At 46.2% G+C, this 26,903-nt stretch overlaps 4 protein-coding genes and 4 non-coding genes across 9 annotated transcripts; 6 read left to right on the top strand and 2 right to left on the bottom strand.

The window, feature by feature from the left end:
- The first annotated feature begins 33 nt into the window (after positions 1-33).
- On the top strand, positions 34-4,235 carry RPL7A (ribosomal protein L7a). Its single transcript, XM_055720746.1, has 8 exons — positions 34-120; positions 590-710; positions 1,148-1,297; positions 2,133-2,273; positions 2,636-2,715; positions 3,051-3,181; positions 3,543-3,612; positions 4,065-4,235. The coding sequence occupies exons 1-8, from the start codon at positions 118-120 to the stop codon at positions 4,167-4,169; spliced, it is 801 nt and encodes a 266-aa protein (XP_055576721.1). The 5' UTR covers positions 34-117; the 3' UTR covers positions 4,170-4,235.
- Positions 1,007-1,079, top strand: LOC114016652 (small nucleolar RNA SNORD24). Its single transcript, XR_003561254.1, has one exon. It is a non-coding gene; the product is annotated as a small nucleolar RNA SNORD24 (small nucleolar RNA).
- LOC114016653 (small nucleolar RNA SNORD24) lies at positions 2,001-2,062 on the top strand. The gene has a single exon (XR_003561255.1). It is a non-coding gene; the product is annotated as a small nucleolar RNA SNORD24 (small nucleolar RNA).
- Positions 2,387-2,463, top strand: LOC114016651 (small nucleolar RNA SNORD36). The gene has a single exon (XR_003561253.1). It is a non-coding gene; the product is annotated as a small nucleolar RNA SNORD36 (small nucleolar RNA).
- On the top strand, positions 2,906-2,978 carry LOC114016645 (small nucleolar RNA SNORD36). Its single transcript, XR_003561245.1, has one exon. It is a non-coding gene; the product is annotated as a small nucleolar RNA SNORD36 (small nucleolar RNA).
- A 536-nt stretch (positions 4,236-4,771) lies between the features above and the next one.
- On the bottom strand, positions 4,772-9,471 carry LOC102056281 (surfeit locus protein 1). 2 transcript variants are annotated; one of them, XM_055720742.1, is made up of 9 exons: positions 9,334-9,471; positions 8,565-8,646; positions 8,314-8,441; positions 7,888-7,970; positions 6,947-7,138; positions 6,578-6,650; positions 6,052-6,214; positions 5,523-5,604; positions 4,772-5,280 (listed from the first exon to the last, which is right to left on the bottom strand). In XM_055720742.1, exons 1-9 carry the CDS (start codon positions 9,397-9,399, stop codon positions 5,214-5,216), a joined length of 936 nt encoding a protein of 311 aa, XP_055576717.1. In that variant the 5' UTR covers positions 9,400-9,471; the 3' UTR covers positions 4,772-5,213. The 2 variants fall into 2 exon arrangements, with proteins under 2 accessions (XP_055576717.1, XP_055576718.1); XM_055720743.1 differs by lacking the exon at positions 5,523-5,604.
- Positions 9,472-9,546: 75 nt separating this feature from the next.
- Positions 9,547-12,672, top strand: SURF2 (surfeit 2). Its single transcript, XM_055720744.1, has 6 exons — positions 9,547-9,676; positions 10,015-10,169; positions 10,389-10,492; positions 10,938-11,129; positions 11,638-11,804; positions 12,571-12,672. The coding sequence occupies exons 1-6, from the start codon at positions 9,569-9,571 to the stop codon at positions 12,655-12,657; spliced, it is 813 nt and encodes a 270-aa protein (XP_055576719.1). The 5' UTR covers positions 9,547-9,568; the 3' UTR covers positions 12,658-12,672.
- Positions 12,673-12,948: 276 nt separating this feature from the next.
- On the bottom strand, positions 12,949-26,884 carry SURF4 (surfeit 4). The gene is made up of 6 exons (XM_055720745.1): positions 26,697-26,884; positions 19,000-19,186; positions 17,778-17,854; positions 17,127-17,170; positions 16,040-16,226; positions 12,949-15,810 (listed from the first exon to the last, which is right to left on the bottom strand). Exons 1-6 carry the CDS (start codon positions 26,742-26,744, stop codon positions 15,544-15,546), a joined length of 810 nt encoding a protein of 269 aa, XP_055576720.1. The 5' UTR covers positions 26,745-26,884; the 3' UTR covers positions 12,949-15,543.
- Between the last annotated feature and the right edge of the window lie 19 nt (positions 26,885-26,903).

Genomic DNA, 26,903 nt, shown 5'->3' on the forward strand with positions numbered 1-26,903 from the left:
CGCCCCGCCCCGCGCCGCCCCGCGCCGCCCCGCGCCGTCCTCTCGCGAGAGGAGCGGTGGCGCCCCGTAGATATTTCCCAGCATGCACCACTCCGCCTTTCTCTTCCGCCGTCCAAGATGGTAAGTGCTGGTGGGGTCGCTGCCATCCGCCGTCATCCGCCTGCATCGCCGGGCCGCGGCCTCGCGGGGAGGCCTGGGGGGAGGCGTGGGAGGGGTGGTCGGTGCCCGAGTGGCGGTGCCCGGGGCCGGGCCTGGGCCTGCGGCCCGCCCGCAGCGGTGCGGCCTGGCAGCGCGGCCCGGGGACGTGGGGCTTCTCCCGCCTCGGGCAGTGGGGCGGCCGGGCCGGGCTGGGTGGCTGTCTGCGCTGCTGGCGGGGCTGGGGGGCGCCGGCCGAGCAGATCCGCGGGCGGTTCGTGGAGCTGTTAAAGCCAAAGCGAAGCGTTTGCTGCCGCCGAAGGAGCGAGGCCGCGCCGGGAGGCGGCCGGGCCGCTGAAACGCCGGGAAAAACGCGTTTCCAAGGCGGACTGAAAGCTCTCCAGTACGCAGGTGTTGGAGGCAAAAGAAAGAAGGGTGTGTTTTTTATTTACAGCCGAAAGGGAAGAAGGCCAAGGGTAAGAAGGTGGCACCAGCCCCTGCTGTAGTGAAGAAGCAGGAGGCTAAGAAGGTTGTCAATCCCCTGTTTGAGAAGAGGCCCAAGAACTTTGGCATCGGTGAGTAAAGGGATATTTGGGCTATTTGCTCCAGCGGTTTTTTTGTTGTATGGACAAATGTCTAAATTGTAAACAGAAGCATGTAATAAAGCTGTGGAGTGGCAAGAGTGATGAGGCCTGGTTGCTTGCAATTAAAGAGTTGCCCTCCATTAGGTGTATGAAGGTGCTATGGACAATTTGCTGAATTTCCCATATTATACAGTTTCATTATATGATTCTGTTGTAATGAATCTTGCTCTTCTGCGTGTGGTGCGGTAAATCAATTCAGACTTGGGCAGTGTCATTGTTGTACAGGGTGCAGATGATGTGAAAGAATATTTGCTATCTGAGTGATAGTGCTGACACATTACCACCAAGATCACTGATGCATCCGTGCCTGTTCTGTGCTGTGGCTCTGTGGGTTTGGAACGGCTTTGAGTTAAAGTCTGTATTTTTAGGACAGGATATCCAGCCGAAGCGTGATCTCACACGTTTTGTGAAATGGCCGCGGTACATCAGGCTGCAGCGTCAGAGGTCTATTCTTTACAAACGCTTGAAGGTGCCTCCTGCAATTAACCAGTTCACGCAGGCTTTGGATCGCCAGACAGGTAAGGATGTGGCCTGTGCAGTTCTCTTGACTTGGGTCATTAACAGGATGTGCCTCAGAGCAGAGGAAAGAAACTGAAATGAGACTTAACAAAAGTAAGCTGGAGAGTATCTTTGGAAGCATTTTAGGGAGGCTTTAGTAGTGACTGGGGTGAGGTGAACAGCAAGTTGCTGTCTGAACGTGCTGGGTTAAGCCTTGATAGCTGCTGTGTACTTTGTAAAGGGGTATAGAAAATGCCAAAGTTCCTCTTCAATGACCCAAACCCAGAGTTATCTTAACTGTGTGTTCCCATCGGAGTCTGCTCTTCCAGTTTGATGTAGAACCACCTGGGGTTCTTTTAACTACGTAAGCAGACAGTTTGAGAAATCTCCATGAGTGCAGGCTGTGGAGGGAAAGCCAGCGTCCTGCAGGCTGACACTGAAACTGGGGAAGAAGGAGCTTCAGGGTATTCTGTGAAAGAGTAAATAGTCTTTTCCAGGGGACAGCGTCTTTGTAAGAAACTTTTGACCTGTGTAGAGCAAGTCCCTCGTAGGTGTTGCCAAACAAGGTGCTTGCTTTAAAGGAGAAAGTGCACCACCTTTAACTGTAATTGCTGTGGGGGTCCACAGGCATTTCCTCATCCAAACAGTGAAGGAGCTTTCACTGCCAGCAGAGGTGCACATAGAGGTAAACGGGGGATCTAAAGGTGCTCTGCTCTTGCGCTGTGCAAATGATGTTAACTTTTTGCTAAATACAATTGATGACAACCACCAAGATCGCTGATGCAATTCAGTATTTTGAAAAGTAGCGCTTACATTTTCAGGTCATGCAACTAACTAGTAGATGTTCTCTTTCAGCTACACAGCTTCTGAAGCTGGCACACAAATACAGGCCAGAAAATAAGCAAGAGAAGAAGCAGAGGCTACTGGCTCGTGCTGAGCAGAAAGCTGCAGGAAAGGGAGATGCTCCAACTAAGCGGCCACCAGTCCTGCGAGCAGGTAACTTAGTCCGTGAACTTGGCAACTTATGTCTGTAGGAGCGTGGCACTTTGAGAGAAAACTGGTAAGAAGAGTTAGTGCTCTGCTTCAACCAAGCAGGACTGGACAAGCTATTGCAATGATGTATGAATTTCTTCACCTGAGCTCAAAGTGAAGAGCAAAATAGACGAGCTTTTTAACCCTGAGCTATAGCAAATTGTCCATGGAATAGCTGCTTTGTGCAACTGAGTGGATATGAAAAGTTTTCATAACTTTCATAATGAAACTGAGCTGTGGAATCTGAGCTGGTTGTACGAGGCTTATACAAAAGCTCTGAAAATCAACTGCATAGAATCAAAGCTTATCTATAACTTGTTTTTCAGGTATCAACAGTGTCACGACTCTGGTAGAGAACAAGAAAGCTCAGCTTGTAGTTATTGCCCATGATGTAGACCCCATTGAGGTAAGAACGCTCACTGGTGCATTTTGCAGGCTGCCTGCATAACTTAAGCTGAGGCCAGAACCGGACTTGGGGTTGAAAATGCATTTTAGGGCAAACTTACTGCATGGAAAGAGAATGCAGAAAGACATTACTGGAACTGGAATGCTTTTGCGTGTTCCTAGTTGTCCTGATATACAATGAAGCTTGGCCTTTGCAGTGATGTATGAATTTCTTCACCTGAATCAATAATGAAGAGTAAAAAGAGCTTTTTAACACTGAGCAATTGCCACAGCCCAGGCTGATTCAAAGCACAAGATGTTGTCCTTCAGTTACACAGCACGCTCTCTTTTTTTCAGCTGGTGGTCTTCTTGCCAGCTCTGTGCCGTAAGATGGGAGTGCCATACTGCATCATCAAGGGTAAAGCCAGACTGGGACGACTGGTCCACAGGAAAACTTGCACCTCTGTTGCTTTCACCCAAGTTAACCCGTAAGTGTTCTGTGTGTGAAGGTTTGATTCTCTGTGGAGAAGGCAGACTGCCCATAAGCACACTGTAGGGCAGATAGATAGCAACCTTGGGTGTCTAGTTTAAAAGCAGTAAAACTGAAATGCTACCTCTATAATTTCTAATACAGATGTCCTTTTGTATGAAGAGCCCTATTGCATCCTGAAGATAGATCATTTTGGTTTACCAAAATGGATGGTCACTCTAAAATATGTAAAAACTATTAATCTGAGCAGTGCAGGTTCCTAAAGTACTGATGGTTGGAGTCGTTAACCCTTTGCAAGTGATGCTTATGCTTTACCTGAAAAATCATGTTGCTGTTATGACTAAAACTATCACCAACAGGGAGGACAAGGGAGCCCTTGCAAAGCTGGTGGAGGCTGTCAAGACCAACTACAATGACAGATATGATGAGGTAAAATTATTTGTGCTGCTAGTCTTGTCTTACGGTTTATACTGTTAACACTCTCAAAAGCTTCTCAGAGAAATGCAAGTTATTTCAGACATAGTGACATTAGCTTAAAGCCTGTTGGGTGTGTTGTACCTAGACTTGCTTACAGTGTGTCCAGGTTTTTTAGCTGAGGGTGGAGTAAAACATGAACACTTGTCACCAAGGTGTAGAAGTAGCAGCTATCATGGGGCTAGGGTTGTAGAGGGCAACTCCCGAGTCCAGATGTGATGGCTGAATCCAGCACTATTTGTGGGGAAGGATTTTAAACTCTTGTATCTCTGCACTGTCTCAAAACAGTGTAGGGCTTCCTAGTTCAAGGAGCTCTTCTTGTGCAAAAAGGCACGGAATTCAGCGAGTTGATTGAATGACATGGTAAAGCTGTATAAGGCATCTAACCTCTTCTCACTTCTTTGCAGATCCGTCGTCACTGGGGTGGTAATGTCTTGGGTCCAAAATCGGTGGCTCGCATTGCTAAGCTTGAAAAAGCCAAGGCTAAAGAACTGGCTACTAAGCTGGGCTGAAGATGTACTGGATTGCTACCTTTTTTTGTGTACATAAAAAAGAATAAACCCCCAGATGAAGTTACAGTGATCTGTGTTAATTGGGAGTGTTCTGGGCACTGGGTAGTTCATCAGTGTCACCTTGCTTCTCTGTTTGCCTTCCATCAAGTGATGGAACAGTGTTGCACAGAACAGCTGCATGGAGTAGGCCATTCACATGAACAACTGCCCATAACTACCAGTCCTATGTAGTAATTCCTCTCCTTTGACCACAGCACATGCTCTGTGATCATGAAGTTGAATGGGCTCAGCTAGTTGTGGCTGTTGAGCCTAGCTTGCTTATGCAAATCTTGGTTGGAAATGGCTCTGCATCTCCATTATGAGTACTTAATCCAGCTTCTGTTCTTACCTGACCCACTGACTTGGTCTCGCAGCATTGTGGGAGGCTACCAAGCTTGACAAGGCTCCAGCTGAGGTAGCTACTGCTTGTTTTTGCTAGCCCTTGTCATGCTCTTCCAAGCCACAGGTGGCCTTATCCAGCTTGACTCTAGTATCCCCAGTAACCTTGAGCTCAGCTCTGTCACTATTAAGATGCAAGATGCACAATGCAAGTCACAAGCAGGCACAAATAGGCCCTCTTTATTCTGATGCAACTGCTGTGAACCACTCCTGACTTCAGGAATGACTACTCAGTGCAAAGAAACTGATTCATGAAATCCCTTGCTCTCTTTTGGAAAATACAGCAGTGGAGAAGATAAAATGTAGCTTACTACCAACCACAACAGAAAAATGGATCCTTGAGATAATTGCATAATTCAGTTTTGCTACAAGTTTCAACTGCCACAGTTTTGAAGTTCAATGCTTCCAAGCTGCAGCCAAATCACACTGGTATGTGTTCAGTCTGCATCTGTTGCTTAAAGTCTTGTGTGCAGTTGGGTAGCTGCTGCATGTTGACTGAACATGTTGCTCTGAAACTGGGTGCTTCAGTTATTCAGGACTGATCAGACTGCTGTCTTTATAGAAGTCTGCTCTTGACTGCAGTACAAAACAAATTAGTCCTTTACCTCACAGAGGTAACTTTTGTATAAATTTTCTGTACCACAAGAATGAAGTTGCAGCACATAAGCCATACCTATAAAAGAAAAGCAAAGCACATGTTCACACCTTTTCAAGATAGACCAGACCTCCCTACTTCAGCTGCAGTGCAATAATTATTTCAAATAGCCTTGCCAGTGTTACTTAGGTTAAAACTTAAGGATGTTGTAGCTTGGGAGCTCATCCAGCCTCACTGATGCAGGAGCAAGAATGCCAGGCAAAGCTTTACATTCAAAAGAAACAGATGGAAGGCCAGTCAGTGCTGTCTGCACAACCTACCAGGTGATGACGTACTGCATGTGCTCGTTTCTCAGGCTCACTCTTGTCTGGCCTCCGATGGGCCCCCCAGGGACTGTGCTTCCTATAGGTATGACACAGGGCACAAGTTAAATCTTTAGTCTGTACTATGCAGAGCTGCCCTTGCTGTGAGAAACGGGATGAAGGTAGTAAGCCCTGTGGATGCCCTACTCCTCAGGTAGCAGTGTTCCCAAGTTACCAGCAAAGCCAGAACTGTGGGGCAGGCAGCCCTACAGCAAGTGACTGGTTGTGCTCAGGGCAGGGAACACCGCCTGCATCTCTTCTGAGCATGCTACTGTCCCCCAGCACAGACTGCCTACCACCTTCACAACAGCAGACCTAGAAGAGAAAGGTGCGATATCTTGTTGGACTTCACAATTGCAAAGGTTTTTTTCCAGCCTGAATGATTCTACGATTCTACCTTTCCAAGTGCCCAGGGGAAGTAACTAACTGAACGGAAAGGGGGATTTATCATAAATTGGACATGGGGTTGGGTTCCTCTGTGACTTACTGAAATCTGCATCGATAAAGATGGGCTCAGCGCCGGTCACCTTTGCCATAGCCTCCAGGTCACGGTAGTGCCAGCGGTTTTTCTCGATGTTATTTTCAGGCACAAAAGGTCTCCGGGTTTCCGATAACCTCACCACCCCAGTGAGGTCAATTTCATCTTCAATCTGAAAGGCAGAGGAGAAAAAAAACATCTTTCAAGGTTCATTTTCTATTCAGGCATATCTGGTCCTGGCAGAAAAATACAGCACTTGCAGAGTCTTATTATAAATCAACTGGTCATGCCCTGCACCGGGGCGGTGCTGTTAACAGCAGGGGGAAAAAATCAAGAACAGCTCCTTGTTTGTAAAAAATATTATTTACTTAACAAGAAGGTGGGAAGAAAAGATTTGCCTTCTTTGAAAAGTGCAATGGCTATTTAAGTAACCTCCCATGATGCTGACCATGGCTACTGCCTGTCTGGGTCAGTGGTGCCTCTGGGGAATCAAAGGGCAGAAGGTAAGATGCAGCATTGCCTGGGTCCCCCTTACCTGTCCCTTCAGCCTGGTCTCCGGCTTCAGTTTCTTTTTGGGCACAAATCCTCGGTTGACTAAAATTGTGACCCTAGGGTTACATAAAGAAGTATGGCTCATCAGTGAAAGGAAATTTATTCCTGCTGCTGCCTAGGATTAAGTACCAAAGAAAGAAGCAACTCACGTTTGGTGCCACTTTTTTTGTCATCTGAGTGCACGTTATATGGAATTAAAATACAATTTCGAATCAAGCCTCCATGACCTAACAGACTGTGAGATATGCCTTTTAAGGCAGAGGGAGTGATTTACATAAACCCAACTACCACGATTCAGCTTTTCAAAACCAAAGCAAGTTGTTCACATGAACCGTGACTGTCATTAACTTACCCTAGTTCTGTGCAGTAGAAAGGAGTAATGACATTTGCTCCGTTTTCCGGGTGAGATGTCAGCCGCCCAGCTTCCCTGGCTTCTCGCTCAGGGTCCACAAGTGACCGTGGCAAAATATAGAGCTCCTTGGAGTGGTCAAAATGCCCTCGGACCTTTACAGGTCTGTACTCCAACTCCTTCAATTCCATGGGGCTGCATGGAACAAGACCAAAACAAAATCATGGCTGCAACAGGGAAATCGAATTAGGGGATTTTATGGTGGGATTCTCCTTTTCCCTAATGGTTCACTCCAGACCCAGCTGGCTTAATATTTTATTACTATTACAGTGAACCAAATTAAGATGTTCATGAGTATCGAGAGAGCAGGTTTTTTACACTTCTTGCCACCTCAATGGCACACACAGCTGATCAGCAGGTGGATACGCTGCCTGCGCATCCAACCAACGTGGAGCATTTCCTTTCCATCCCATGAAATCAAACAACTGAACTGCTGATGAGTTGTGCCATGTGGCCAAGTGACCTTAAAAATCTCTCTCATATCTGACACAACTGCTCCACACTTGGGGCAGGGACTGCTGTTGATCCAAGACTCCCTGTTACAGGAATAATTCCTCTGGGACATCACAGACACCAGCTACCAATCCTCCTTCTCCAGGAGGAATACATATGATATAAATTACACATCACATTCTCCTAAGAGATTCATCCTTTTTACATGCATTTAGAGTATCCCATAGGGAAGCATTCACTTATTCTTTTACTAAAAATAAGAAAACTAACAGGATGTCTATCCTAAATCTGCTTGCACATCCTGATTCCCATTGCATTCCTTCATTTTCACAGTTTAGTTTAGCATAAGTTCACTAGCACATGAACCATGTATAATATCCCCAGCACATTGTCAGTGCTCTGTAGATAATAAACTATCGCAGCTTCCTTACTCTAAGGTCAGAGGGATGGGCTCTGATGTAATTCTTGATGCCAGTTGCGCAATCAAATCTAATTTCCACTTTCGTCGCTGAACCTGAAAGCACACAAACGCAAGAGTAATTCCTCATGGTAGAACAGAGAAATGTAATAAACCCAGCAAGTCTCGAAATCTTTGTCATAAGTTTCTAAGAAGACCTGGCCTAAAACAGGGTAATCGGAGATATGAAAATGGAGGCTACTGACTGTGAGGAAATATTTATATTGAAATAGAAGTGCCCTTTAAAGGCTTACAAATGGACACTTGGAAAACAGAAATGTAAAATAACAGCAAATCTTTACCCTGCATGTGATTTGAACTAGATTGAACAGCCAGTGATAGAAAAACCTGACAGCCTTCAAATGCTCATCTCTTTAAACAATGAGATATTTATTTGTACCTGCCATGTGCCGAGACAGAATGTGGTCAGAGGCACCAGGAAAAGGCCCCATTTGAGCAGGATGTCCTCTCCAGATGTGTCAGCAGCTGTTGTAGAACTCCGTGGTCTGCAGAACCTCAAACAAACATCTAGAGAAAAACAGAATGAGGAACAGGATTTGTACAGGTCAGGAGAAGCCAAATTCCTGCAGAAAATGTCACCTCTTGGTATAAGGTTGAAACAGGGAAAAAGCCAAACAAATCTTTTCTTACCTTTAGTCTGCTGGACCAGACCAGAACCTGCTTTAGTTAGGGGATGTCCAAAAAACGTTCTTCTGATCAAGCAATGTGATACCTGCATGAAATAAGAAAGATTTGTAAAATTTGTATCTAAATGGTATCAATTGCCCCAATGATTGCACAAAAGTTTATTTACCCAATGATTTAAGTCTCATCCGAGCAACTGCCTGTGAAACACTATGGGTTAGGTTATAATGTAAAAAAAAAATATCAAATTCCAGCTACAGAGCTGACTATAGGGCAGCAAATGACCTTTCTGTTTCCCTCCATGCCACCAGCAAACATACACACCGTCTTAACCTGTTCTTGAAAGAAACAGCTGAGCACCTGCCCACCTGCTTCCTCCCCTTCCCGCCACGCTGGCGCCGCACACGGACCGCGTTACAGCCTTTGCGCCTCCGATTCTGCTCACTTTCCGCCCCGCGCAGCGAAACCGCTGCCCACACCGCGGCACTGGGGGCACCGACCCACGGCGGCCAGAGCCCGGCCGGGCGCACGGGCGACGGCGGGGACGGGCCCCGGGCAAGATCGGGGCCTCAACAAGGGCCCAGGCCCGCTCCCCTCAGCCCGGGCCCGCTCCCCTCAGGCCTCCCCCGGCCGGGCCCTGCTCCCCTCAGCCCTCACTCGGGGTAGACCCCGCTCCCCTCTCCCTTCACCCGGGCCCGGCTGCTCTCCCGCTCCCCTCTCCAGGCCCGGTCCCGCTCCCCTCTCCCCCCTCTCGGCCCGGTCCCTCTCCCCTCACCCGGCCCCGGTGCTCCCGTAGCAGACGCGGCCCCGCGCGCAGCAGCAGCAGCCTCCCCGTCGCCATGGCAACGCCGCCACCGTTCCCCGCGCCGCCACCGCGTCCGGCCCAGACAGTCCCGGCGCGGGCAGGCGGGCGGGCCCCTCTCTAGCCGCCCCTCTCTATGGTGCCGGCTGCTCCCCGGCGAGGCTGGCACCGGAAGGGGAGGCGAGCTCCGCTCTGGCGGCGCCTCTCTATGGCGGGGCTGGCGCCTGGCGGCGGCGCGGCCATGGCTGCAGTACCCGAGAAGGAGCGGCTCTTCCTGCGGCAGCACCCGCTCCTTAGCCTCGCGGAGCCGGGCAAGGTGAGGCTGGAGCCGGCCCGTGTGGGGCGGAGGGGCACCATGAGGGTCGGGGCCGCCCCCGGAGGGGGGACTGGGGCCGCCTCCCTGAGGGGTTCGTGAGGGAAGGCCGGGGCCGGGACTCCGGAGGGGGCCGTCGCGGGCGACGAGACCGGTTGGCAGCGGGCCGGGAAAGTTCTCCGGCAGGTGGGCTCAGCCCCAGTGAGGTCCCTGGCCCGGAGGCTTTTCTCCCGCTGTAGAAGTCGGAGGAAGGCGCTGGTGGGAGCCTGAGGCCTCCCCTGCCCTCCCCAGCTCTGTGGTAGCCCCCTGGCCTTCCCTGACCAGCTACTGTTTTTCTTCAGGTGAGATGCAGGCTGACAGGCCATGAGATGCCATGTCGACTGTCGGAGCTGCAGGCTTATACTAATGGCAAGAAGTATCAGCGGCTGGTAAAGACTGCCAGAGAGTTCGACTATGGCAAGTTTGAGCCCCACATAGTGCCCAGCACAAAGAATCTGTAGGTATTCTTCCTTCTGTGCATTATGCTTTACACTTTGTTCAATCTTAGACATAAAGTGGTTGAGCTTTACAAAGTTCTTGAGTCTTTATGGGTTTTGGGAGATGGGGAAAGTCTTTATAAAGTATCAACTTTGAGCACAGTGCTTGTAAGTGAAAAGTTATTAAGTAATCGCATACTTAAACCCTGTTGCTGGCTCTTTCTTCCTGTGTCTGTCAGACACCAGCTGTTTTGCAAGCTCACTCTCAGACACATCAACAAGTTTCCAGAGCACGTGCTGCGTCATGTCCAAGGGAAGCGCTATCAGAAGGCCCTAAAAAGATGTAAGTAGCTTTTCTGAAGATATAACCAGACAACTTTTTTCCCTACGCTGCTGAGATTCCAGTAGATCTGTGTGAAGGGATCAGTTTTCCTTAGATTGACAGTAATGTACAGCTGTTGCTGTGTGTGCCCCTCAGCTAGGAAGGAGGATCCCAGATGTAGGGAGCAGTCACCTTCCAGCAAATACCTTGGAACACCCTGACTTGAGAGGAGCAGTTCTGAAACTTCCCCAGAGAGGGTGGTTCACATGTCCAGCACAGCCTCTGTGTTAACATCTTTCCTGTCTGTCATGGACTATAGTGTCGCTGTGGATTCCATGAATGTATGTTAGAGCTGGAGCTTGGCATACCTCTGAGTTGCATTTAATGTAAGCTAGAGTTGGGTACTAAAAGGACATGGGTGACTGGGCAGCCTCACTAAGTGCTGCCCAACGCTTTGCACTGTTAGACGAGGAGTGCCAGAAGGAAGGAGTGGAGTACGTCCCTGCCTGCTTGCGACAGAAGAAGCAGCAGATGCAGCACCCTGATGACCAAATGAATGGGAGCAGGCAGCCTTACAGAAAAGAGGAATTCTGGGAGCCGAAGTCCAGCGACGAGGGTGGAGAGGAGACAGATGACAGCATGAGTGACCTGTATCCACGTAAGAACATTGGTATCCTTTATGTCCTGAAGGGAATTTGTCGGCTAATTTTCTCCCAGTTTCTTTATAATGCTCATGTTGCTGAAGGCACGTGACTTCCATCCGGTTTGGGGTTCTTGGGTTTTGAAAAAGCTTATCACCACCAAGTAAGAAATAGCAGTTATCACTAAGTAATAACCAGAGTTGGATCACATAAAGTGTGAGGGGGAGGGATACAAGATGCACTGCGCTGGGATTTGCTGCTTTGTTTCTCAGCAAGTCCTTGAGTCTGACAGGTTGGCTTACAGGCGGAGGCGCTGCCTTGCCAGAACGGGCTAGTGAGAGCACTGGGCAGATTAAAACACCACCGTGTTTATTTCCCCGAGTATTTCGGTAGTGACACACAGATGCTTGCTGACTGGAAGCAGCCTGGCAAATCACCTTCCAAAATGCCCTCAAAGTAAAGGTAGGGGGAGGCAGAACCTGTGTGCACAGGGAGCTGATTTTGAGCTACATCTTTGTGTTTTAGCTGCACTCTTCCCAGAAAAAAGCCCAGCAGCTCCACAAACCACAAAAGGCAGCGATGACTTTGCAACAGACAGCGAGGATGATGGGACCAAGCAGAATGGTGAGGTGAACAGAAAGGATGGTGGAAGAACACGTGTCAGCAGAGCAGTTGGCAACAAAAGAGGAAAGGTGGGAGTCACTGCAGCAGCAGGGGAGCATGGAGCTGGGATCCCCTCCCGTAGGTGTTTGTCTGATCTATTCCTGTCTGAGAACCAGCAGAAGGTGCAAAGCTGCTCAGAACAGACTTTCCCCGTGTGCCAGCCAGACTCGCATCCTGAGGCATGAATTACTACCAGTAAATGTTATCCTGTCCACAGTAACTAGGGATGTTCCTGCCTGTATAAAGAGCTCATCTTTGACAGGATCCTGCTGCACGCTGTCTTAACAGGGAGAGTGAAGCGTGTCTTCTGTCTTCCTCCCCAGACACGCAAACACAAGTTAAACCCTTTTGAAGTCACAGGGTCAATCCAGAGCCTTTTTCTGCCTCTTTTGAGGAGCTGGCCAGGTCCTGCCTTATGGGACACACCTCGGTCCTTCTCAGTGTGGGAAGCAGGCAGATGTTAGATCCATAAAGATGGATAAACCTTTCACACTCTCGGGCAGCCCCTGAGGAAGGTGCTGGACCCTTTGTAACCATATCAAACTGGGAAGTTAAGACTGGATGAAGTTTAGGTTTGTTGCTGCAGGGAGGCTGTCACCGTTCGTATCGCATGAAACCCTCGTCACTGAGAAAATGCCAACTTCCAGGGCAGGGCAAGGAAAGATCCTGGCTGGCTCTGTGCTTGTTCTGTCTCTGGTGATAAAGGAGACCACACTGTTTCTCTTTTAAGCTTTCTTAGGCCAGGCTGGATTTGGGTTTTAGGAATAAGCTGATTTAACCTTTTTTCCTCTACAGAAACAGTCAGGCCCTTTACAGAAGAAATTCAAGAGTCATCATCATCAAAATCCCAAGAACTTAAAGAAAGCAACCAACGGCAAATAAATTTTATGATAAACACACAGCCTGAAGCCTGTTGTATAACAATGCTAGCAGGTGCATGAGACAAAGTGTTTGCCCATTCTAGTTAACTGTTACTGGGGAGGGGAATAGTGGGGTGGAATTAACTGGTATTTGAACAGCCTTAAGCCACCCCCCCCCAGGGAAGGACGACTGGTGCGGTCAGACCCCCTTATGGAAAGAGGATTTTCAGAAGATGGGAGAGAAAGCCCAAGTCCACTAACCAGCGTTTCCAGGTAGCCTATCTGCAGAGTGTCACCAGTCACACACGGCAAGTGGATACAAAGATGCCATTGTTTTATTTTGATTGTTTCCAAAAATCAAAACATTTTCAAACACAACTAAGGTACAAAATACAGCATAAAATGAGAATTTATACTTATTTATTTTTCCACATAGAGAGCAAAAATATATTCAGAATGAATTCCAGAACACTTTGCACAGCCAATTGATAGCTGACATCCTGCTTGTGAGAGCTTCTCAGCCATGGGGAGAGGTCACTGTATTTTTGGGAGATGCACAAATACAGCAGCGTACGTAGGAAACCAGAACCTTCTGCATCAGGACTCACAGTTAGTAAGTGCATACCGTGCTGCCTCGAAATACCTTGTAATGCCCTCACCTAGTGTGCCCCTTTAGTACTGAAATACTTCTGCTGCAAGGGACAGTATTCAGTTCCTTTTCTTGGGGTATTTTGTTGGAAAGGGGACTTTATTTTCACAAACCAGTCAGTATTTCCGACTAGTCTGTCATCCAGCTCTTTAGTTAAGACAGGACACAAAGCTGAGAAAGCCAACTTAAGCACTGCTTACAGGAGTTGTTTCTGTCATTCCATTTATAAATGCTACTGACATCAACAGCAGTTAAGGTATCTGAGAATGGTTGCCTTGATGTAGTCTAAAACCACTGTAAGACCTGCAGTGAAACTGAGAAAAAGCAGCCTGTGCTGTGTATGTGTAATGTAAAGGACAGTTTGGTTTGCTATGGAGAGACAGGCACAGTGAACACTGGAGATGGAAACTTCTCTTTCAAAACCTATTTAAAAAAGAACACCTTTTTCGTGACCTGCCCTTAAATGCTGGCTTCCCCTCCCATCTACCCCCAAATACCAGTTAGTTTCCTTCAGCAGCACCACATCTTGCTATTACATAGGCTATTTTCCCCTGAAGATGATGAAATCACTATTTGTCATCAGTTCTTTCTGCCTAGTTTCATCTCCTAAAAAGCAACCGTTAAGCTGAACTGTCCAGGTTAGTGTCCTTACCAGGAGACCCTGGTAAATAGCTCCTGCTGGAGACATTCAGCTGAATTACTCCTTGAACAAACAGTTGAGCAGCTTTCTCAAGGGAGACAACAGTGCAAGGAATCAATGTCATGTAAGCAAGTTGGTAGGGCTCACACTTTCTAGAATTCTCATCTAGTGAAAGAGGTTCACCTAGTTGACTAGCAGAGGGCAAAATGCCGCCTCTGAGCGGCACTAAGCATGTTCATGGCACAGAGGTTGTGGCACCGAGAGCTGAAAACAGGGCCTTCCTGTCTCCTCACCATCATGCTGAAGAGTTCTTCCCTCTGAACACACAAGTTACATCCCTGGCTGCTTGTTCACTGCACAGTGAATGCACTTGCATTCTTCAGCTATAACCATTTGCATACAGGGTTGAGAACCGGGGCTACGGCAGCACACCACTGACTTCCACATTCCTCCCTACGCACCTCAGGTGCACCCCGAGACGGCAGACAGCAGGGGCTGCACTCGGGAGTTCAGCATCCCAGCTCTGCCGCTGTTCAGTCAGCTGGGACTTCTACAGCTGAGAGACAGACTGAAGTGAATCTAAGAAGCAAAGACTACAGATTAGAAGAGTGGCTGCTCTCATCTCGCATGTACTGAGTGCGGGGAAAAGGGGAGCTTCTGTAATTCTGAAGACACTTTCACCAATAACCTGCAATTCAGATATGGATTTGGGGCATATATGGATGGTAGCTGGTTAATAGCAGAAAGGAGCTTTTACTATGGAACCTGCAGCACAACCTGGCTCCCTTCTTGGGAATTCAGGAGGGACAACTGGGGAAAGAGTTGTTTTGGCACAGAATTTTCACAGGATCTAACATTATGTCTCTTGAGGAGTATCTCCCCAACTTCCTTCTTTAAGTCTGATTAGCAATACAGGATTCCCAATTAGCAATACAGGATTCTCCCTTGTTCCCCTCAAGAGCAGGCCTGGGACATGTTAGAAAACCCTCTCCCTTTCCTTACTTAGAGGGAGGTACAACTACTTTCAGGCTTTTCTTTTTGCTTTCTGTTTGGGGGCAGGAAAGACCTCCCCTGCTGTTAAACAAAAATATAGTTACAGGTCTCTGAGCAGCAAAATAACAGTGATTTTTTGGGGTTTTTTTTTTTGGATGCTGCTTTCCACCTTTATAAGCAATGCTATAACCAGTAATGGAACTCCTTATGCACAAAACTGTTTCGATGAGGGCGAGAAAGGGGATCCACTTTTTCAGTTATAGCTAGAACCCAACAGCACATTGAATGATACAGCTGTATCTGCTCACAGTATTTCAAATTTTAAAACATTGCTGACATTAAAACCAGCAACTGTTCTACTGCAACTCACTGAAGCATCAGCAAAATGCAGGTTCCTTGGGTTAGTTCCAAATCTAGGAAGTTAGAATAAGCCTAGGCAACATTCCTTGAAGAAATAGGATTTTATCTATTATATTACTGGTGCCACTGTAAATCAAATTCAAAACATCTGTGCCTTTAATAGGAAGGGGACATGTATGTGTAAAATGCTGGCAGTTTTTGTTGAATCCATAGAGAATCAGTTCTGGACTTAGTATTTTATGTCCCAAGAAGTGTTGCTATTCCTGTTACCACTCTTTTTTCTTCTCATCCATGGAGACTCCACCAGGACCCAGTGCAACCACGAGGAGGAGACCTCCAATTACAGACATGGTCTGGAAGAAATCATATTTGAGGAAGTCGTGCATGGGCTTGTAGGCTGGGACGGTCCAGAAGGCATTGAAGTAGATGTTGATGCCAAAAAGCCAGATGACTAGAGTCAAGGCAGCCAGCTTAGTCTTGAAGCCAATTGCCACCAAGATAATCAGGGCTGTGCCCACAATGTTCTGCAGAATCTGCAAGGAAAAAAACCATCAGCTTACACATTGTTCTTTAAGAGATACATAAACATAAGAACAGACACGGATAGTTCAACAGAACAGGTTGTCATGGCATAGATGATCTAATAACTTTCTAAACATTAACTCTACTAAAAGAGACTCACTGAGCAGGTCCTACAGCCAATCTAGGAGTTGGTACTCTATTCTAGTTCCTTAACTCACACTTTTATACTCAGATACTTACAGAAAAGAAGTTCATATCAAAATGTAGCAGTGTCATGAACATGAGGACCAGCAGCACACGGCCCCCCAGCTGCATATACTGCTTAGGAGAGCTTTCCCGCATGGTAGGAACACCAGCAAACATGCTCTTCCCCTCTGAGCGCGACTCAGCCAAAAGCAGCAGCAAGCCTCCCCCAAGGGCAAGATTCCTACAGAAAGGGGAACAAAAAAAAGCGCCATTTACTACAGTTGGCAGTGATCTATAGATTTTAAGTCTCATCTGACAATTTAAACTCAGTAAGAATCTGCATGCTAGTGAGGAGTGACCTACTCTGCACATCTGCATTAGGCTTCACAGCTGAAACAGTAGTGTTGTACACAAAATTTCCACAAGCCTGTCCAGACACATACAGCCTGCCAGGGAAGCCCAGCACTCACAGCTCAGGCAAAGTTGCTTAGCATCTGTTACAGCATGAATTTAATCATGTTGAAGTTACTCTGTACCTCAGGTTTAGCCACACATGCCAAAGTAGTTCAGAAGTTGCTTTGAGGAAACAGAACAGCAGTACTGCTAAAGAGGTTACAAATTTCCAGGGCTGTAGTAAGCCCAGAACGCAGTTTTTGTGCTGCCCCCCACCCTCCTCTCAGAGAAGAGTGGTAAAAAGGTAATAGCTAGGACTTGACAAGAAAGCTCATGTTTAAGAACCCTTTCTTCTACTTAGAGAAGATGTTAGAGATCTAAAATCCCAGAAACCACTCTAGTATCTGCATGCTTTAGTTTTCTTGGAAAATTGCTTCAGTCATGCATAAGCACAGTTGCTATTTAGGAAATAATAGCAAGCTCCCTGTCCAGTTTGGACAGTTTTGTGAGCTCTCAGCAAGGACATTAGTAACAGAAGCACTCAGATCCCAGTGGGTTGGGATTTGTCTTTCCCTTCCACAGACTCTACTCATTTTAAGTGCTGTCATTTCTTGTTTAACATAAATGTATAATTTGTAAAATCTTTCTAGTAAATACTATGTACAAAGATCATTTCCTCTGTCAGTAAGCAGCAGTGACAGCCAACAATTTTTGTTCCATTTTGATAAAAATTTTTGAGTAGGCATACCTCATCAAGAACTTCAGGTCCCATAGAATGCTGTATGCAATAGTCTAGGCGAAGAATAAAACAGGTTAAGACACCATGTAATTTCTGAATTTCTGTTATAATCTCAAGGCTGTACTATCCATAGTAGAATTATAAGTATGTTATACTGAACAAAACAAGGTAGGTTACATCAATGTGGTCCAGTGAGTCAGCGTAAAACAGGGAACAGAAGCCAGAATTCTGCTTTCATATTAGCCCCTGCAAAAATGCATTGGTTTTGGACAGGAAGGATGCTACTAGCTAGGATCCTTTGTGAGGAGGACAGCCCTTTCTAAAAGCTGTGTGCTGAAGGCCAAAGCAACTGCAAGTTCCACATTTGGCATGTTACTGACATACAGGTGACTTGCAAGTTACTTCTGCTAAATTGGTCAAGGTCAAGTATTGAATCGATGTCTCCAGCTGACTAATTGCAATTACAGCCAAGGATCTATTGGGCACATCAGAAGGACAGAAGCAGCAAAACAGTTCAATGCCATTGAGGACTGGCACTAGGCCAAGGTGGAGAAAAATTCCAGGGTTGCAAGTTGTATTTAAATATGTTGGTAGGACTGGGGCTAAGAGAGAAGATTTGAAAGATACAGTTTAGAAGGGCTGAAGACTTAAGCTTCCTACCTGTAATGCTATAATTCCAAACAGTCCAAAGCAGGCATATTGCACAAAGTTCCTACTCAGCACCAGGATACAGCCGCCTGAGTTGGGGAAATTGAACACAGTTACACTTCTGGCTTGCACAGGAAAAGATGCTGCAGGAATGCCAACTGGTTTTGAACTGAGCAGACCGATTTCTTTCAAATGTGCCACAAAGAACACCAGACAGGAAATTTTAATGGCACAAATCAGTTCAAGAACTTAGAAGTTTTAGTGCATTTTAAAATATCATTCCAGAAGTACCTTTTGTTTTATAAAGGGTAAGCACATGCTGAATGCAGTCCCCAACACAGGACTGTACAGCAGCTATCAGTGTTAAAGCATTAAAAGAAGTTAAAAAGAAACTCAACTAATTATGGATTTGCCTTTTTTTTTTTTTTAATTGAGATAACTGTTAGGGCAAACACATTATATTCTTTTTCCTTGAAAGCTTTTGTTTTATATTCCTCCTCAAGTCTTCCATCACAAAGCACTGACAGCCTTTGCCACTTACATGAAGACTGGTAACTACATTAAGCTGACTACACAAAAATGAGACTAAATAAATATCCAAACCCAGACACAGGCCAAGAAATTGGCAGAAGAATCAAAAACAGTAGATCAGAGACAATATAAACAGAAAAGAATTTTACTCCTCTCCACTTCCGATGCCCCAAGGCAACCCTGCACACATGCAGAAGCTCCACTTCTGGGATTATTTTGATTCCTGGGCTTTGAAAGTCTCTGACACAAGCACTCTCTCAGGCTTAAGTGTACAACTGTAGGATAAGACTTGGCCATTGAGATTAATACCCATAAAAACAGGAGGCTGAGAAAGTCTTAACACTGCCCTATTTAAGAAAACATGAGTATTTCATTTAGAGAATTCAGGGGTGTGGTATGTGATTATAGATATAGGTACAGAACTGAAAACAGATTGTAGTAATGGATTCTTGGCATCTTGTGACTCAGAGGTAGTGTGTCACAATAAATTCTCTAAGACTACTTCCAAGATAGGCTGAAGTGAGTCAATTAAGAGTTCTTTTCATTCAGCCAATGTAGTACTATCCGTTCTAAGCTGTCAATGGCTATTAAGAAATCAGCAAGGCATCCTGTGCTCACACAATTCACAGTGCTTACATGAGCCAGGGTGGCAGACACACTGGAGTGCTCTGGCATCCACCGTAACAGCCTTAGAGCCACTTACTCAGCTGCCCGAAGAGATTTATGAACACAAAGATGGAGGCCAGGAAATAGCCACAGTTCCATGTGCCATCAATGTAATCCCTCTGTTCACTCCACTGGAACCACATGCGGATGCCATCCTCCAGGAAGGTGCTGATCAGGCACAGGCGGGCCACGTGGGGAAGGTACTGCTTCGTCACTCTCAGGAACTGCATGGGCAGACAGCATCGTTAGCAGGGAAGGAAGGCAAGGTGATACTCAAGGCATAACAGATCCATGCACTCTGCAGATTGAGGTCAACAGTTCTCATGCACACAGGGTCATCAACATCCAGAGAGAAACACATACTTGGGACTTGGATTTAATACAATTCTTCTCCACTCCAGTTTGGGAACACTTGGCGGCAGCGGGGGAAACCTGTTGCCATGCTCCATCCAAAGAGCATTTTAGACAAGGACTTGGAGAAAAGCATGATCCAGCAGCACCTTTCTATGTAACAGGAACTGTGTTTTGATGGAGCTCTTACCAGATGAGGGCTGACCTTGGGTTTAGTTTGTCTTCCTCAGGGTTTCATGTTACAGTTCAACTATCAGATAGCCAGGAGCTGAAAGGGCAATCCTCTCCCACCCACGTGCTCAGGCACTCAGCACCCTGTACCAAACTGATTGAGGGAGTCAGGCTGACAGAAGACTAACTCTGTACAAGCTAAAAAAAAAAATAAATTAATAAGCTTTCTGCCAAGCTAGTTCCCTCTAACAGCTCAGAAAGGCAACAGTGCAAAGCATGTGTACTTGTGTAGCAGCAGCAGCTATTAGATTAGCGTAGCTGTTGCACAGAGGAGGGTGCCGTTTCATGCAAGTACACGCAGTTTCTACTTCTATTAAACCCAGCATTCTCTGCAGAAAGAAAACAGGCGTTTACACCTACAGTTCAGTGTACTAGCTAAAAGGAAACTATATCACTGTGCAGCAGAGGCTGAGCTTTAGTTCTTGTGAATGCAAGATGTACCTGGTCCCACGTACCCCTCTACCCTGCCAGCCCAGTGGCGAGTTTGCTCTACAATTATAATAATTACAAGAAACAAACAGAATTGCCAAACAGTGTCTGGGCAAGCATGCTCTACAGGACTGCGAGGTGCAGAGGAAAACTTGCAGCCTCTGGATTATGACAAGTGCTTAACTGTCACCCAGTTTCCTGAACAGCACTGGTTCTTACTTAATGGAGACTTCCATGAGGATTTGGTTGTCACTCAGAATGCAAGCTGCCACTTGGCTGGCCCATTTCATGCACAGGCTCAGCTCAGCCAGATCACTAGAAGAACATATTTGGAGTCAGCATATGCTACTGTTTGAGTAAGTGCAATCCAGTAAGAAACAAATGTAAATTTAATCTAGAACTAACTACAAGATTATCCAGCAGCTTTGTACCTTCAGATGACAGGAGTAGTTTGGGCAGGTTGACACTTGTGAAAGCAAATGCCCATGCCACAAGCCCTCACGCAAAGCTGCCGGACTCCTCCTCCTAGTTCTAACGCAGGGATCTCTGTGGAGCCATTTAACAAAACCCCATTATCCCACAGTCTGACGTGTCAAACAGTTTATGCAATATTAGAATACTTCAAACCTGAAAAGTTGTGGGGGAGCCAACATGTGTACAGGCATCTTCCAGACCACATTGAACTGTATTATAAAAAATGGACAGAAAAGGCACACAAGCCTTTTATTTCATAATTCAGTATTTACATTGACTTCAGGTCAGACAATACAGCTGATTTGTTTCTTTTTGCGCAGAATCTTTTTGTAAAGTTCTGGCAGCGTTGCATACTTCCAGTGTATATGCAAGTGCAGAGAAAGGAGACTCAAGCCATTTCTGGAAGTTTATTCTTGCCACATTAATTAGTAAATACTAAAGACTCTTCCAAATCCTGTGCAAATGCCAAGCCTTGCTCACTGTGTAACTGAAGGTCATCACAAGAAAGGCAATTCATCAAACCTGCTTAATAGTCAGTTAAACAGCTAGTATCGGGACAAGCTACACTAGTTGTACTGCATGCATCCAGAGTCTAAGGGTCAGGACTCAAGTTAATCAAGGGCATTTTAAGTGCAGCTGTACTCTGACTCAGGGCTGCCACTTCAGGCTTTAAACCATAGAAATGATTGGATGAATGAGTCAGAAGAAAATTTGTGATCTTTGTCACCGAAAGAGACACACATCTTGGTTTACAGATCTCTCCTCTCCCAGATTTTACTGTGCATTTCAACAAACTTGCTGAGGAATACTAAGGATAAAGTTGTTTTGGAAATAGTACAAAGCCAAAAGTGGTTTGTAAACTAAGTTTGCCTTGTCAAGACAGAACAGGCAACTTTGGTCTAGAAGGGAATTAAACAGGACAACTGCTGGGCATCTTTAAGAAAAGGAAAAACACACTGCTGTGAAAAGGGGGGGGGGGGGGGCAGGGAAAGCAAACAAGACAATATCTGCCTCTAGGCCTCATCTTTGTTGTTGTGAAGTGGGTCAACATGAACTGATCTAATCTTCCCCTTCCCTGAAACCAAACGACTGCCAACAGTCCAGGTGAAGAAGCCAAGAACACATTTAACGTTCACATGTTCTCATGGCATATAGAGGGAATTTAACGCTATCTGTTAAACATAAGTGTGTACATCCCATCAGCTTAAGCCATGTCAGAAAGAGTAAAGCCTGAGGCAGCTGCGGTGCTAAGCTTCCTTATCACGACACATGTCATCTTTGGACATCCATACCTCATGCAGCTGCATTTACTTTGCTACCACAACTTGAAACCTCTGTACGTGGCAAGCTTCAAGTAAACAGGCTTCAGAAACAGACTGTATGAACAAAAATCCAAACCAACAGAACAACTGGCCATGGAGATCCAGAGAGAAAGAAGAGAACAATTACATGGTAGTTATAGAAAGTAACAGACATCAAGGGAATTTCCAGTTACAGGATTTGGGTATAAATCAGCTAAGGAATTTAACTAAAGACAGTAAATTCTAAGAAACAGGAGATCTCCAGAAGCGGGACTAAACTAATAGTACCAGACATCCTGGGTTTGTCCCTACACATCACTAGCAACATGTGGCTCAACCACTGCAGCCTGAGACCACTTCCTATTTCCTTTATGATTCACACAGAAAAAAAGCAGCAAACATGGGAAAAACTGGTAGCTGCAGTTAATAAAATACCCAACTAAGACAGCGGGGTTGAAACACACACTCCACTGAGCACAACACATGTAAGCCAAATCAAAACTGTTGAGATTGATGGAGGTGGCAGCGTTAAACTCATGACATCAAGTAACTGGATGGCTTATTCTGCTGTGGGCTTTTCATCAACTGTTCTTAGCACATACTGTCTCCTTGCAAGAAGCAAAACATCTTGAGAAAAGACAACAAAACGCTGAAGTAAAACTATTTTAAAGAACAGCTGGTTCTGTGTTGGCAGCCAAGTCACTAGCACACTAGAGAGGCTTTGTGTTGCCACTTCCCCCTCTAACGGGATTAGAAAGGCAAAGATAAGATTTAAATGCTCCTCTCAGTTTAACAAGCAAAGATGCACAAGAACATCCAGGGATCCCTAAATCACATCTCTGCTCAAAACCTATTTTGAATATTTCAAGCCTCCTTTTGAAAACCACGAGCAGACCTGCCCCAAAACAGGTATTAAAGTGATTCTGTTTTGACTCTTACCATGCTTTCTAACAGTTCCAAATTCGTTAAAAATCCAGTCCATTTTGTTAAAGTGTATACACCATAGCATAATTACAGGTATTTTAAGACCAATACGCTGCCAGATGTTGGGAATTTTTGCTGTCATCTAGGTACATTCTGTCCAAGTAAACACCTTTGCTCTGTGTGTACATGTGTGTTCTTGGACCAGGGAAGTTATGAGCATGGTGATGGACAGCAGTCTGCTAATCTATGCAGAATGCCTTCTTGGGGGCTGCACACACATAATTATTATATCACACATAATTATTGTTAGTCTAGAGCTTCTGATAAAGGCATATTCCAAATATCTAGCTTTTATTCATTTCAGGGATTGCTTTGTTCTGGGAGGCCACAGACCTCTAGCAGCCTGGGACACCTGTGATCATCTCTGGAATAGTATGCTCAATCCTCTGGGTAGAAAAATCCTATTTCTTAAGATAGGAAAAACCCCCTATCACTTCCTTTCACCAGCCTGTATGTATCCACTTAAGGAGATCCCACCTAAAAAAAAAAATCACAAGGGCTGCAACACCCATCACATTGGGCTAATCAATGTCTACAAGTTATCTGTGAAAACTGGGAACCAAGGCTTTCCCACTTATTTCAGAAGGCAAGAAGAGAGCTCTGACCCACTAGAACATTGCCAACCTTAATCAAGTTTTTAATTGCAGGAAGATTTCTCATGACAATGCTTTTCACTTCTGAAGCACGCTTTACACCATCCCTTTTCAAAAAGGCTATTTATTAATCAAATCGGTAAAATGGGATTTATAGTCATGTATTGCATTTTGCTATCACTCTTTATGGGAAGATTATTTCCCAGCCTTTCCAACTAGGTCATCTGGCTTATAATGATAAGGAATCAGCGCAGTGACATGACAAAGTTACAGAAAATGTTTCCAAATTCAGGTTTTTTAATATAACACACAAAAAAAGTTCAGACTAACAATGAAATGTTTTCTTCTCCCTTCCGTCTTCTGCAAAATAGGATACCAAGATGTTAGAACTAGCTGAACTAGTGCATCAGCATTTATGTTGGAAAATTAAATAAAACCCCCAGAGTCTGGATCTCCCTTACAGCCCTTTCACTGCAGTACAATGACTCAATAGTTTCCTTGCATGTTTGTCCATAACTTTTTTTTTTTAGAACAGCAGAAATACCAGGCACCCACATTCCTAAAGATTATTAAAGAAACTTGAAAAGTTGCTTGAAATCTGCTCCCTCTTACAGGGATTACAGAGGGGAGACAACCAGTTCTATAACCCCAAACAATCAGTACAGGTCCCAGACACAGCTATTTTCAGTACAATAATGTCAGCAGTACATTCTGACTGCACTGAAGGGCTTAGCATGTAATATTTTAACAAGACTGACTAAAAAAGGGCTTAATTTCCGAGCATGTAAATTATTTAATTAGTAACATTGAGCTGGTGCTCAAAGAACAAACCAGTCCATAAAGCCTGTAGTTGGGCATCATTTTGAACCAAGATCCTGATTTTCTTGCACTGTGTATCACCTAGATTTTAAGAACCCTTAATAGCTTTTCCCAGCCTCCCCAATATCTAGCAAATTGCCTTCTCTGAAATCAACAGGACCACCTCCCAACACCCACCAAGTAGCTGTCTCCTCCGCTGGCTGCGGACCTTGGAAACTGCTAAGAGCTCAGAGCAGAACTGCTCACCAGCCATACTGTGTGCCTGTGGGCTACAAACTCACAGTACAGCCAAGCTAAACTAACGGCCAGTTCTCATCACAAGTGATCCCACCACCAGCATTGGTGCTTACTTGACCTAAACAAGTGGATAACTGAACCAATAGAAAAAAATAAACTGCACTTTTTCCCTGCCAGTTCAGCTCTACAGTCCAGTGACAGAAGAGCACTCGTGTGAGGGAAAAGGGGAACGTAGCCTTGAGAGAAACAGGACAACCCCTTTCACTGACAGGGAGCTGTCAGGCAAGCTTAGCTGCCTTGTAAGACCATGCCTTCAGTGCACTAGTTCACCTCTGGATTAAGAGCCACTTGTTATTACAGAGTATCTTGGCACTCAAGGCATAATTTGCTAATTCAAAGGGAAATTACAGTATCTGAGAAAAGTTAAGCTTTAGTTCTTGAATTTAAGGAACAGATTACTCTTGCTTTTGTAAGAGACATTCAGGACTTACTGATAAGCCATGGAAGTAGCTGTAACATTTTCCCACAGGGCTTTTATGCTACAAAAATTAAGACTCATTAAGTCTTGAACACTAGTACAAGGAGTGGAGAAAGCAAGGCTATCACTGAGAATACATTCAGCTCCCAGAAGAGCCACTGTCCAGCCTCATGACCTCCACCTCCATTGAGGGGAGTTTCAACATCATTTCAGTCCAAATGTTCCAAGTATTTTTTTTTAATCCAAGATGAACTAACTAGCTTCTGTAATGCCAAGTGTTAACTTTGCAACATACACCCAGGATTATTGTTTAGTAAGTCTCTCCACTCCTACACTGGTGCGATACTGAGTTTTAGCAGCACACACAGTACTGAAAGTATCCCACTGAGCTACAAGGCAGCTATTTGGAGGCAGAATTATCAAAGGAGTTAGTTACTTGGAAAGCTGTAAAAATTGTTTTGCAATTTGATGGGTAAGTGTATGCAAACACTGCAAATTCTGCAGCTGAAGGAAAGACTCACCTTTAAATAGAATGTAGCCAAGCACAAATGAAGTTGTGCCATTTAAAACTCATTTTGGGAGGAAGCAAACTGCGTTTTAGCTGGACAAAAGAGCTTTCAGTAGTATGAAAAAAGGGGTGTTAAAGACATCTAGAAATAATCACACAGGAATAAACAGAGAAGTGTTATGAAAAGGTCAGAACAAGCTTGTAAGTTCTGGCAAGTAATTTGAACACTACAGTGATAGTTTACTTTCTCCAAAAGGAGAGGGCAAAGAGGATGACCAAGATGATGCGGACACCCCTTAAACTGAATACTCCACACACCGTAAGAAACTCTGTCTCCAAGACCAGTCTTCCATCTGGGGGTGGGGAGGAAGTATGGAACAGGTTTTCCCAGTGAAACTGGGCTCAAGACACAGAGGCAGCAGCACAGCCCCCTCAGAGCTGTGACGTGTTAGCGTGCACCACACAACTCACGCTGCTTCCATAGGCAGAGTTGAAGAACCAGGCAGAATCAGGTTTTCCAGAGAACTTGCTAAACGCGATTAGATGCCTCTTATTTTCAATTAGATGAATCACCATGACAGTGGAGATCTTTCTAACACCATCACTAGCAGATCAAAATGTTCCTGCTCTCACATATAATAAGAGATCACAAACTTTTATCTCACAGACAAATCTGTAAGGGCTTCCACCGAAGCAAATATAAAAAAAGATTACAAGACAACACCAGGTTGTTTGCCTTCCTTTTGCCCTAATTCTGAGCTCAGTACTACAATGCTGGCAAACCTCTTCCAGGTTGGGTTTCCAAGTGTCAGCCAAGGCTTCAATTTTTGCTTTCCTGTCACCACCACCTCACCCCGCTTTCCCACACCCTTTTACCCCCTATCTGCCAGCCAGACAGCTTTTGAGAAAGCGAGAGCAGCTCAGCCTCCTGCTCCCAGGGAGAAGCCCAGCTCCCAAGGAGAACTCCCCTGCCTCGCTGTACAGGCGGCTCAGGAGCAGACACGGGCCTCGCGTGAGGGCAGGGGGCAGCCGCTCCCACAGAAGCCCGGCCGCCGGGCCTGCGCTAGCCGCCCCCACGCCGCCGGGGAACCGAGCCCCCAGCCTCCCCTCAGAGCCGAATCGGCCCAGGAAGCCGCCAGCCTCCTCAGGGCCAGGCCCCGGGCCCGCGCCGCCGCCATCCCAATCTACCCCAGCGCAGCCCAGCTGGGCCCCTCAGGGCGGCGGCCATAACCCCCTCCTCAGGCGGAGCCCGCCGCGGCGCCCCCTCACACCCGGCCCCAGCGCACAAAGGCCACCCAGCCGGGGAAGGGCGAGCGGGCGGGCACCCACCTGATCCGCGAAGTCTTCAGCGGTGCTCATGATATCGTTCTGGCCCATGGCGGCAGGACGGGAGCGCTGCCGGCTGCTGCGCGCCTGGGGCCCGGCCTCACGCTCGGCTGAGGGCCGCGGGAAGGGCGGGCAGGCGGGAGGGAGCGCCGGGCCGGGCCGCGCCGCCGCTCGGCTGCTGCTGCCACGTAGGCCAGCCCTTAAAGGCGC

This window comes from Falco cherrug, chromosome 9 (genome assembly GCF_023634085.1).
Source record: "Falco cherrug isolate bFalChe1 chromosome 9, bFalChe1.pri, whole genome shotgun sequence".
Classification (NCBI taxonomy): domain Eukaryota; kingdom Metazoa; phylum Chordata; class Aves; order Falconiformes; family Falconidae; genus Falco; species Falco cherrug.